This window comes from Pelophylax lessonae (genome assembly GCF_965119305.1).
Source record: "Pelophylax lessonae genome assembly, chromosome: 6".
NCBI classification, from domain to species: domain Eukaryota; kingdom Metazoa; phylum Chordata; class Amphibia; order Anura; family Ranidae; genus Pelophylax; species Pelophylax lessonae.
In genome coordinates this window covers 109836212-109848553 of record NC_138773.1, presented here as the reverse complement: position 1 = coordinate 109848553, position 12342 = coordinate 109836212, and the positions used below count along the sequence as shown (strand labels likewise).

Genomic DNA, 12342 nt, shown 5'->3' with positions numbered 1-12342 from the left:
GCACCAATTGGCCCGAGAAACCCTTGCTCCTTAACAGTTCTTCTTCAGAAGACAGGCTGCAAGGTTCCAACGTTGTGCCTGAGGACATAGTACTGGGCCCTGATAGAGGAGATCTTCTCTCACTGGTAATAACCAGGGGGGGGTTCTACCGCTAAGTGCTTTAGGGTCCAGAACCATGGTCTCTTTGGCCAGTGTGGCGCTATAAGGATTAGCGTCGTACTTTCCTCTTGAAACTTCCTCAAGACCGCTGGTATTAGCACTGGCGGAGGGAAGGCATAAGATTTGGGGAACACCCAAGATTGAGCCAGAGCATCCACCCCTAGAGCTCCGTCCCATCTGCTCAGGGAAAAGAATTAAGGTGCCTTTGTGTTCTGCCGTGAGACAAACAGGTCAATGTTTGGTATTCCCCATCTCTGGGTAATCCCATTGAACACCTCCCGATTTAGCGTCCAGTCGCCTTCTCACAGTTTTTCTGCTGAGAAAGTCGGCTAGTTGATTTAACTCTCCCTTGAGATGGACTGCCGAAAGAGAGAGGACCTGGACCTCGGCCCATTGAAAGATAGTCTTTGACAAACCCCATAGGAGATTGCTCCTGGTTCCCCCCTGTCGGTTTACGTAGGCCACTACTGTGGCATTGTCTGAACGGATCTGGATGCGGCGTCCCTGCAAGTCTTCCTGGAAGGCTATGAGGGCTAGCTCTACTGCCCTCAATTCCCTCCAGTCCCCAAGCCCCCTGAGCTAGCTTGGATCCCAGATGGGCCCCCCAGCCTGTGCCGCTTGCATCCGTGGTGATGATGGTGGAGGCTATCTGAACCCAACAGAGGCCCTGTGAGAGATTTTCGGCTTTTCTCCACCACCACAGGGATCTATTTACTGTGGTTGGGATGTGGATTAATGTATCCAGGGAGTCCTGGCTGCGGTCCCAAGCTTCCAGAATTAATGGCTGCAAGGGACCAAAATGTAGGCCTGCCCACTGAACTGCTGGGATGGCGGCTGTTAGTAACCCCAGTATAGACATGGACTGTCTGACTGAGATCGCTTGGTTGGTTTGTAACTGTACTACCGCCTTGTTTATCTTCTGCTTCTTGTCCAGAGGCAAGAAGATTTTTTGGACCCTAAAGTCCATCTCGTAACCCAAGAACAATATCCTTTGTGTCGGTACTAGGGAGGATTTTTCTAGATTCAGTAGCCAACCCAGACCTTCCAGAATCCGTGTTGCATCCCGGAGGTTCCTGGACAATTGTTCTTGGGAGTGGGCGGACAATAACAGGTCGTCTAAGTACGCGATGACCGACAATCCCTGTAGCCTCAATGCCAAGGTCTCTGCTATGACCTTTGTGAATATTCGGGGGGGGGGGGGGGGGGAAGAGGAGAGGCCAAAAAGGGAGGTCCTGAAATTGCCAGTGTTGAATGTCCTCCCCTGTTCTTACGGCTAACCTCAGGAACTTTTGGCTTTTCTCTGCAATGGGAATGTGAAGGTAGGCATCCTTGAGGTCTATTGAGGCCATATAACACTGTGGGGGAAGGATCGCCCTTATCGAATAGATAGAGTCCATCCTGAACCTCCTGTATCTGATTGAACGATTCAGGGGTTTTAGGTTTAAGATTAACCTGTAGCTGCCTGAGGGTTTTATTACCACAAAAATGTGGGAGTAAAAACCTTCTCCCACTTCCCTTGGTAAAACTCTCCGAATTGCCTTCTGTTTCTTTAGGTCCTTGAGAGAGGAGAGTATGGCCATGGCCTTTTCGCACTTTGGCAGATGCGTAATTAACATTCTGGCAGGAGGGGGGGGGGCTTGAAAACTCCAGCTGATAACCCTGTCTTATGATCTGCAGGATAAAGGGGCTGGAGGTAATCTCCTCCCAACGAGGAAGAAAGGTCCCCAATCTTCCTCCCACAGTGGTGAGGTTGTCATTGTGACTTTCTGGGCTGTTCAGGAGGGCAAAAAATATCCCCCCCACGGCCCTTTCCTTTTTGACTCCAGGATTTCCTCTGTCCTTCAGATCTTCTTGGAGCCGAAAAATTATTTTGGGGATAAGACTTTCTATTGAACCCCGTCTTTTTCCCCTGTTTCACTCGGAATTATTTTTTCCGATCTGCCGTTTGATCTAGGATGGCTTCTAATCCTGGACCAAATAAGCGGTCCCCTGTAAATGGGATCCCACACAGCTTGGCTTTAGATCCCCCGTCTCCTTGCCAAGTTTTTAACCAGAGGGCTCTCCTAGCCGAATTGGTTAAGGCCGATGACCTGGCCGTCATGCACACTGACTCTGCAGAGGCATCCGCAATGTATGCTACTCCCTGTAGCAGCATGGGAAAGGAGGACAATATGGTCTCCTTAGCCATACCCGCCTCAATGTGCGCTTTATCTGAGTTAGCCAATACTCCATGTTTCTGGCTATTACAGTAATTGCCATAGCGAACTTTAGGTTTCCTAGAGTCCCAAGCTTTCTTAAGGAGGGAGTCTGCTCGCTTATCCATTGGATCAGGGAGCGACCCCATATCCCCGAAAGCCAAATCCGTATGCCTGGAGACTCGTGAAAAGGCTGCGTCCAGTTTAGGTGATTGGTTCCAGACCACCGAATCATCCTCAGAAAAAGGAAATCATCTTTTTAGAGCCCCTGAAAAGAAGGGTTTCCTTTCTGGGTCCTGCCACTCGCTTTTTACGGTGTCTACTAGGACCTCGTGTACTGGGAAAACCTTTTGCTTAGGTTTGCCGAGACCCGCATACAGCTGATCATGTAAGGATAAGGCTTTCTTCTCTTCCTGGATTCCCAGAGTGGTGTGGATAGCCGATAGCAGGCCCTCCACCTCTTCTAGAGACAGCTTGTATCTAGAGGTCCTGTTGGATTCCCCATCCGACCCCTCGGCCACAGATTCTCCTTGAGAATTGGGGGGGGTGTGCTATCGCACTCTTCCCCCTGACATTCAGAAACCGCAGGTGCCTCCCCACTTGTAGAGGGTAGTACCTGTGGTGTTGGAGCAATTTTCTGCCGTCCTGGCTGGGGGGAACTCTGCGGAAGCTGAATGTTAGCAAATAAATCCTTAGAGGACTGGAAAGTGCTAGTAAGCTCCTTGACAGAGGTGGCTAAGTCTGCATTCTGATTTTCAGTGTGCTCTCTGACTAAACTATCCAGACACTCTCTGCATAATGGTTTAGTCCAGGATTCCCCCATGTTTCCTTTGCAGGAAGGGCATCTCTTCTTAGCAATATGGGCTGTTTTTGATTTCTCAGAGGCTTTCTGAAATTTGACATAAAAAGGCATTGTAAAAAACAAACATACTCCTACTAGTGCCCCCAGCCCGCACAGCTTGCCCCAACAGGGGGTGTTTCTAGGGATGACCATCACCAAAAGATCCCCCAGTGTGACCCTCAGCCTCCCTTATAGAGCCTTAGGGGGAAGAAATGGAGCTAGTGGGAGAAGTAAGGGAGTACCACCCCAGGTCTCCTTACCTTATGGTGGCTGGTGCTGTTCTCCCCCGGAGCAGTCCGAGGCCTGTGCCTCCGACATGGCTCTTGGAGTGGCTAAGGAATCGTTCAGGCAGCTGTCCCCCAGCTTGTTGAAGTGCACCAGCCTTCATATCTGGCGCGCTCACCGCCGCGACCCGGAACCGGAAGTCGTGGTTGCCGCCGGAAGTGCCCGTCCCTACCGGAAGTGACGTCCCCCGTCATCCGGCCTGGCTGCTCCACACCAGCCGCAAGCGGGGGGGGGGTTGCACAATCGACGGACGCTCTCCCCGAGCGTGGAGAGCGGGCCCCCCAGCCTGGAAGCCCCCCTGAGCGGGGCTGGGGTGATACCTTTTTTGCGGCGGACAGGTAGGCGGGTCCCCCCGGTACTGTCTTTCTTGGCCGCTTCTGAGAGTACCTGACTCCCTTGTAGCTTCAGCCTCCTGGCCTCAGCTATGGCTCCTCTTTGGATGGTGTCTCCCCGCTGGAGGAAACACCAGAACTGAGGCAGCCAGCTTGGGCGAGGCTTTAATCCAATAAATTGGGGCGGTGTTTCCTAAGAAGGGAGGAGCCAGGTTCTCTCAGAAGTGCCTGTCCTGAAAGACGATAAGGGAAAAATCTGCTTGCCAGTTCTCTATTCTTGGAATAGAAACTGCTGTCAGGCATGGCACAAACTTCTCTGCCCAGGATAGGAGGAGATCCACCTCTTTCTGAGCTGACTGACTTTGCACCTCCTTGATGATTGATATTAACCATGGCATTGTCGGTTTGCACACTGACAAGCTGACCCCGAAGTCTGGACGTCCAGTATTTCAAAGCCCAACTGCTCGGATTTCCAGAATGTTGATGGGGAGAAGTCTTTCTACCAAAGGCTATTTTCCGTGGACAGTGGCTTCCTCCAGAACCGCTCCCCAGCCGGAAAGACTGGTATCTGTAGTCATTACTTTCCAGGTCACTGGAAGAAAGGATTTCCCCTTCTCCAGATATCTGGTCAACAATCACCAATTCAGACTCTGATGTACTCTTGGTACCAGAGACGCGGACCAGTCCAGAGACTGAATCCTTTCGGTCCATGTAGATAGAATGTTGTTCTGTAAGGGTCTGACATGGAATTGAACATAGGGAATTGCCTCAAATGCGGACACCATCATGCAAAGACCTATAGAAGGATCTTAGCCTTACTCCGGACTTAACCAGATCCTTTAGGTCTGTGACTTTTGTTGGCAAGAATATCTTTCCTGTGCCGAAATTCCAGACGCTGGACCGGCTGTAATGCAGACTTTGCCAAGTTCAGTATCCAACCCAGATGTTCTAGGAACTGTACTGTCTGGAAGACATTTTGGCTTAGAGCCGAAGATCTATTAGTAATAGATCGTCCAGACATCCTATTACAGATATCCCTCTGGACCTTAGAACAGCCAATACTGGAGCTAGGATTTCTGTAAACACTCCTGGAGCTGTGGCTTACCTGAAGGGCAGGTCCAGAAACTGAAAATTATGGTTTTCTATTGCAAAGCGTTGAAACCTTTGATGAGCCTGGAATATTGGCACGTGAAGATAGACATCAAGGATGCGTATGGATGCTTGAAATTCCTCTCCCTGCAGGGAGGCTATGAACGAATTGACTCAATACAGAAAGTACACTTGTTCAGAAACTAGTTTTGAGATCCAGAATAGGTCTCACATCCCTGCTTGGTTTGGGTATTAAGAACAGGTTTGAGTAAACACCCCTGAAAAACTTTGTTCTCTAGAACCTCCATTATCACACCTTGAGCCCTCAGCTGGTCCAGTGCCAGAAAGACCTTTTTATGGGATCTGGTATACTTGCGAAAAGGTGGAGATAACCCAATTGTCTTGGATCGATTCCACCAAAACCTTTGGGAACTGCAGCAGCTTTCCCCCCACCCAAGTGAGTGGAGGTGCCACTTCACAGGAGTAGGTATTCACCATTATCACAGAATAGATCAGTGTGTGAACTCTTACCCAAAACCGGCACACTTCAGGTACACCATGTTTGGAACATCGTACCCCTGAAAGCACAAAGGAAATCCACTGGTACATTTTTGAGAGGCGGCGGTCAGACACCATTTTGAGTGTACCTTATATCCCACCTCCATAAGGGCTGTATTCATGATGCCCTTATACGTTCAAGAAGGCCAAGCCCACCGGTCAATCAAATCCATCTCCTCCCATAAAACTCATTAAAAAGCTAGCATATAGGGTAATTTCGCAGTTGGAATAAAACAATTTGTACAGAGTTGAGATTGCTTTACAGTAATGAGAAACCGTAGAGATCTAGTAGTAAAAGAAAGACACTTTAAATATAGTTAGGCACACATTTATCCCATTGATCGGACCAGATGTTAACCTCTTCCCAGCCTAACGTTAGAACAGTGACAGTTTATAATTTTAATCAAAGATCACTGTATTAAAGTCACTGGTAATGTCAGTAGCAGTTAGTCAGTTTCCCCAGCATCAGTGTCAGATTGCCCACCACACTATCGCAGTCCCATATACAGTGTATTCGGAACTATTTATAGCGCTTCCTTTTTCCACATTTTGTTATGTTACAGCCTTATTCCAAAATCAATTAAATTCATTATTTATCTCAAAACTCCAAAAACAATACCTTATGACAATGTGAAAGATGCTCGTTTGAAATCTTTGCAAATGTATTTAAAAAAAAAAATCCCATGTACATAAGTATTCACAGCCTTTGTTCAATACTTTGTTGAAGCACCTTTGGCACCAATTACAGCCTCAAGTCTTTGAGTATGATGCTACAAGCTTGGCACACCTATTTTTATTTTTATAAGACGGCGCACCAGAACAGCCTCTCGCGGATCGGCGAACAGGGCCGCGCCGACACGGCGCGACCCGATCTTGGTAAAGAGTCAATGACATGACTCTTTACCCATGTGATCGGCTGTGTCCAATCACATGTAAATGAGGAAGTGCCGTTATTCGGCTCTCCTCGCCTCACACTGTCAAAGTGTCAGGCGAGGAGAGCCGATCAGCGGCTCCTCCTCATAGGGTAGACAAGTACAAGTAATCAGGGCACGGATCATCAGTGCCCTGATAACACAAAATGTAAATAAAGTGCCAATTACTGCCCACAATCAGTGCCCATAGTGCTGCCAGTCAGTGCCCATCAGTGCTGCCTCAGTGCTCATCAGTGCCGCCTCTCAGTGCAGTATATTAGTAACACCTCATCAGTGCCACCTCATCAGTGAAGGAGAAAAAATGATTTATTTTGAAAATTTACTCACAGAAATAAAGAAAAAAACTTTTTCTTCAAAAGTTTGTCTTTTCTTTGTAAGAAATAAAAAACCCAGCGGTGATTATATACCACCAAAAGAAAGCTCTAATTGTGTGAAAAAAAAAAGATAAAAAATTTCATATGTATACAGTGTAGCATGACCGCACATATGTCATTCAAAGTGTGACAGCGCTGAAAGCTGAAAATTGGCCTGGGCAGGAAGGGGGTGAAAAGTGCACTGTAGGCAAGTGGTTAAGGGGACAGTCAGGTGGGGTGTAATAAAATGTGGCTCAACCACCAAATTATTAGCCCCCCCCCCCCCCAGAGTTAAGTAAGCGAGCCCTAAATCAGACCCAGTTCCCCAGATTCCACTCCCGTTAATCCTAGTATATAGAAAAAGTCTACAATATAAACTGCTTCTTTGTGCCAAATATTCCTTTATAGAGACCTTTATTTATGGCTTAAACCTGTAGTTGACATTTCTGTTATTCAAATTTTTGTACATTAATGCTGCACATTATTTAACAAGGACGTCATCTAGTGCTAATCTGAAAATCAGAAATAATCTGTCAAGCAAGATAAGCAGTTTCTTCCATTTATTACTTTTCCATCTGCCAGCATGGCACCGACTGAGATAATATATTTAGGAATAAATAAAAAAAAAAGAAAGAAAAAACAATGCATTTACGCACAGAGTTTAACTAGTTCCTAATCAAGCAAACTTCTAGCAATGCATATCATAAACCCAAAGTGGCAAAAACCCTTCAAAAGGAATGGTTACAGCTCCCCCTACTGGAATTTCCAGAAATAAAAAAAAAAAAAAAAAAAAAAAAAAAAAAGAAGAGGATCTAAAAGCCATGGTTATATACAATAGATGGTGAAGTAAAAGCATTATACTTACTGCCTTCAAACAGCCATTTGATGGTTCAAATAGCAGAACAGTTGCCTGATGAGATGTAACATCAGATGCGGTTTTAGTCTCATAAAATGTTACTACCTTGGTAGTTAGGGCATCGTCCATTGTGCTGTAGGCAGGCATGACTCCTAAAAACCTGAAACGATAAGAAAATGTGTTGGATCAATCATACAACTTATACTTTTTGCTTTCCGCAGGAACTAATTTAAGTTGGTTTGAGGACACCAAAGTAGAGAAAACCCTTATGCTGGCAGTTCACAAAAGTGAAAAGATTCTCATTAACAGTCTTTCTAAAAACATATTAAATATAGGTGGTAGTTTTACACATTAGTGATATAGGAAAATAGCAATGATTACAGAGACCCCCCAGGGTAAGCAGAAAGATGGAGGAGCTAGGTCAACTTCCCTGTATTAGATATATGGCCTATGAGTATGTACTGTATATTAATTTTTCAGTTTAACCCAGTTGAGCTTCACCTGCGTTTTTCATTTTTGGGTGGACTTTATTAAATTAACTCCTATCACAGTTAGAAACGGCAGAGAGGCAGAGAAATGTCATTATAATATAATGGGGGGGGACTTCACTATCCCGATATTGACTAGGCAGAAGGGAAAGCTCATCGATTAAAGGCCCGCCATTTCTTAAATATCTTACAGGACAACATCATGTCCCAATTGGTGGATTCTCAGACTAGAACGCATTACTAGATCTATTAATTACGAATGATTCAAATCTAAACACAGATGTGGAAATATGGGACAACTTGGGATCTAGCAATTACAGGAGGATCACACTTAGCGTAAATCATAGGGAAAAAAAAAAAAAAAGGAGGTGGTACGGGGGTAGCACTAGAAAACTAAAATCTCAAACAATCAAACTTTTCTGAACTGTACTCAACACTAAAAACACATCAATTGGGACCAAATCCCTGAAGAAAAAGAAAAAAGAAAAAAAAAAAAAAACTTTAACTGCCTCATATGTGATGTGCCCACAAGGTGGAACTCCACCTTGCACATGCTGGAAAGACTGTGCGAGCAGCAGCAGGCCATAGTGGAGTTTCAGCTGCAGCACGCACGCGTGAGTCGCTCTGCGGAACAGCACCACTTCACCACCAATAACTGGGCCTCCATGCGAGACCTGTGTGCCTTGTTGCGCTGTTTTGAGTACTCCACCAACATGGCCAGTGCCGATGACGCCGTTGTCAGCTTAACTATCCCACTTCTATGCCTCCTTGAAAAAACGCATCAGGCGATGATGGAAGAGGATGTGGCACAGGAGGAGGAAGAGGGATCATTTCCAAGGCTTTTAGGGCAGTCATTCACAAGTGGCTCCGAGGGTGGGTTCCTGCACCCACAAATGCCAGGTACACAATTGTCCAGCAGGGGCACAGTTCTGGAGGATGAGGAGATGGAGGAGGAGGAGGAGATTGAATCATGTTCACAGCAGTGTGGCACCCAGGCCAGCTCATGGCCATCACTGGTGCATGGCTGGGGGAGAAAAAGAAGACAGACTATACACCTCCCACAGAGGACAGCCTTTCGTTGCCTCTGGGCAGCCTGGCACACATGAGCGATTACATGCTGCAGTGTCTCCACAACGACCGCCGAGTTGCCCACATTCTAACTTGTGCCGATTACTGGGTGGCCACGCTGCTGGATTCCCATTACAAGGACAACGTACCGTCCTTCATTCACTCACTGGAGTGTGATCGCAAGATGCGCGAGTACAAGCGCACGCTGGTAGACGCGATGCTGCTGGCATTCCCACCTGACAGCGGGGCCACAGTGGAAGCACAAGGCCAAGGCAGAGGAGGAGGAGGAGGAGGAGGAGGAGGAGGAGGAGGAGGTCGCCAACGCAACCAGGGCACCGCCAACACCACAGAAGGCAGGGTTAGCATGGCCGAAATGTGGAAAAGCTTTGTCAGCACGCCACAACAAACAGCAGCTCATATGGAACGTCTTAGCAGGAGGCAGCATTTCACCAACATGGTGGAGCAGTATGTGTGCACACGCCTACATGTAGTGAATGACGGGTCTGCCCCCTTCAACTTCTGGGTCCCCAAATTGGGCACATGGCCTGAGCTTGCCCTTTACGCCTTGGAGGTGCTGGCGTGCCCTGCAGCAAGTGTATTATCTGAACGTGTATTTAGCACGGCTGGGGGCGTTATCACAGACAAGCGCAGTCGCCTGTTCAGAGACAATGTGGACAAGCTCACGTTCATTAAAATGAACCAGGCATGGATCCCACAGGACTTTTCCGTACCTTGTGCAGAATAGAGATGGATACCGATCTTACCCAGCCATTGTTAAAAAAAAAAAAAAAAAGCAGTGTTGGCTACCTCGTCCCCCTCCACCGCCGCTTCCACCTACACCGTCACATCCACCACCACCTCAACCTCCCTCCTACTCCATATGGGCCTCATCCTTCACAGATTAAGAAAATGGTTTTATTTTTCTGTTTTTTGTTGTTTTAAGTTATTTCCCTATCCACAATTGTTTGCGGAGCACTTGCCATGCTCTTAACTACATTTTGCTGCCATTTGCAGCACTCTAGCCCTTTCCATTGGTTTTTTAAAGTCATTTAGTGCCTGAAAGTTCGGGTCCCCATTGACTTCAATGGGGTTGGGTGTCCGGGTCAAGTTCGGAAAAAGTCCGGGTCACGGACCCGGACTTTTTTTTCCAAGTTCGGCCGAACACAGACATCCAGGTGTCCGCTCAACTCTATTGTTAATCAGTTTCACCTCCTTTGGTGTGAATGAAATGAACAGGTGCACTAGATGGGCAACAATTTGGCAACCTCCAAAAAAGGAACACTGACATGTTTTCCCTACTCATCTTTTCTGACTGCTTTTCACTGGTATTGCATTTGGATAGGGTCAGTGTCACTAGTAGCATGAGGCGATGCCTGGGCCCTATAAAGTTACATAGTGAGGTTGAAAAAAAAACCCCAGTCCAACCTATGATGTGTGTGTGTGTTTGCTGTTAACCGTACATTGTATACCCCTCTATGTTGTGGTCTTTAAGGTGCCCATCTAATAGTTTTTTGAAACTATCAATGCTCCCTGCTGGTACGACTGTTTGCGGAAAAGAATTCCACATCCTTACTGCTCTCACAGTAAAGAACCCCCTGCGTATTTTAAGGTTAAACCGCCTTTCCTCTAGTTTTAGTGAGTGGCCACGTGTCTTATTGTATTCCCTTTCTCTGAATAGTTTGTTCCTTATGCTAGGGTTGCCAGTACAGTATTTGTACATTGATATCATATCCCCCCTCAATAGTCTCTTCTCCAGAGATAATAGGTTCAGTGCTTGTAGTCTTTCCTCATAGCTGATGTCCTCCATTCCCCTAATTATTTTTGTTCCCCTTCTCTGGACTCTTTCCAATTCCAGCACATCCTTCCTGAGGACCGGTGCCCAGAACTGGACAGCATACTCCAGATTTGGCCGGACCAGAGACTTGTAGAGTGGGAGAATAATCTATTTCTGGAGTGAATCCCCTTTTTTATACATCCCTGTATTCTGTTGGCTTGCTAGCAGTGGCTTGGCATTGCATGCCACTGCCCAGCCTGTTGTCTACCAGTACCCCCAGGTCCTTTTCCATCCTACACTCACCTAGAGGTCCCCCCCCCCCGTGAGTTGCTTGGTTTCTGGCACCCAGGTGCATATAGAGGTTACACATACATTCCAACTCCTCCAGGATGGCACATCAATATGTGCCATTGCCAGAAGGTTTGCTTCATCTCCCAGCACAGTCTCAAGAGCATGGAGGAGATTCCAGGAGACAGGCAGTTACTCTAGGAGAGCTGGACAGGGCTGTAGAAGGTCCCTAACCCATCAGCAGGACCAGTGCTGCTTCCTTTGTGCAAAGAGGAAAAGGATGAGCATTGCCAGAGCCCTACAAAACCAACCGTCAGGAGGCCACTGGTGTGAACGTCTGACCAAAAAAAAAAATAAATAAATAAAAATCAGAAACCGACTTCATGAGGGTGGCCTGAGGGCCCAACATCCTCTAGTGGGCCCTGTGCTCACTGCCCAGCACTGTGGAGCTCGATTGGCATTTGCCATTGAACACCAGAATTGGCAGGTCCACCACTGGCACCAGGGCCGATCCTAGGGTCACAGACTCCTGGGTGCAGAAATTTTTCTGGCACCCCCATATGGGCATGGTCATCTTACTAACTCCTCCCCTTTACAAATGTTTCTAGGGCAATGGCTCAAACACAGAGATGCTCCCCTAAGAAGTCTTCCTTACCCCGGGACCCTCCCGAGATCTCTTAACAATAAACAAATTACAGTAAGAGAAGCAGAGTACTCTAATGGGAACTGAAGGGGGGTATCTCTAATGGACACAGAGAGGGAATCTGTTAGAGAGTCTGTTAGACAGAGCCCCCCAGACAGGAGATGGTAAGAGACTGCAGACTTGATAGAAGAAGAGATGGTCAGAGACTGCAGATCTGATACAAGAGATCAATGCATTGATGCAGCCTCATCAGTGCCCTCTAAATGCAATTTACCAGTGCCCACCAAATGTAGCTTATCGGTGCCTAGATTACAGAGCTGTGATCTCCCGCTGTGTCACAGAGCTTTTCAATTTCCTGGGCAGCTACTGTAACAAGGTCCCGCCTCCTAGATTGGCTCCTATGATATACGTCATACTGATTTAATTTCCCGGCATTGGATCAGTGTGCCGCCTATCACAGGAGCCAGTCAAGGGGGCGGTA

The 12342-nt window shown here is 47.1% G+C and overlaps 1 protein-coding gene across 1 annotated transcript in view; it reads right to left on the bottom strand.

Moving 5' to 3' along the window:
- CRYM (crystallin mu) overlaps positions 1-12342 on the bottom strand; it is a 138246-nt gene that overhangs the window by 101029 nt on the left and 24875 nt on the right. Inside the window, exon 2 of the mRNA XM_082261295.1 lies at positions 7610-7760. Within this exon, the coding sequence (XP_082117421.1) occupies positions 7610-7760 (151 nt within the window). The remainder of the gene's footprint in view (positions 1-7609; positions 7761-12342) is intronic.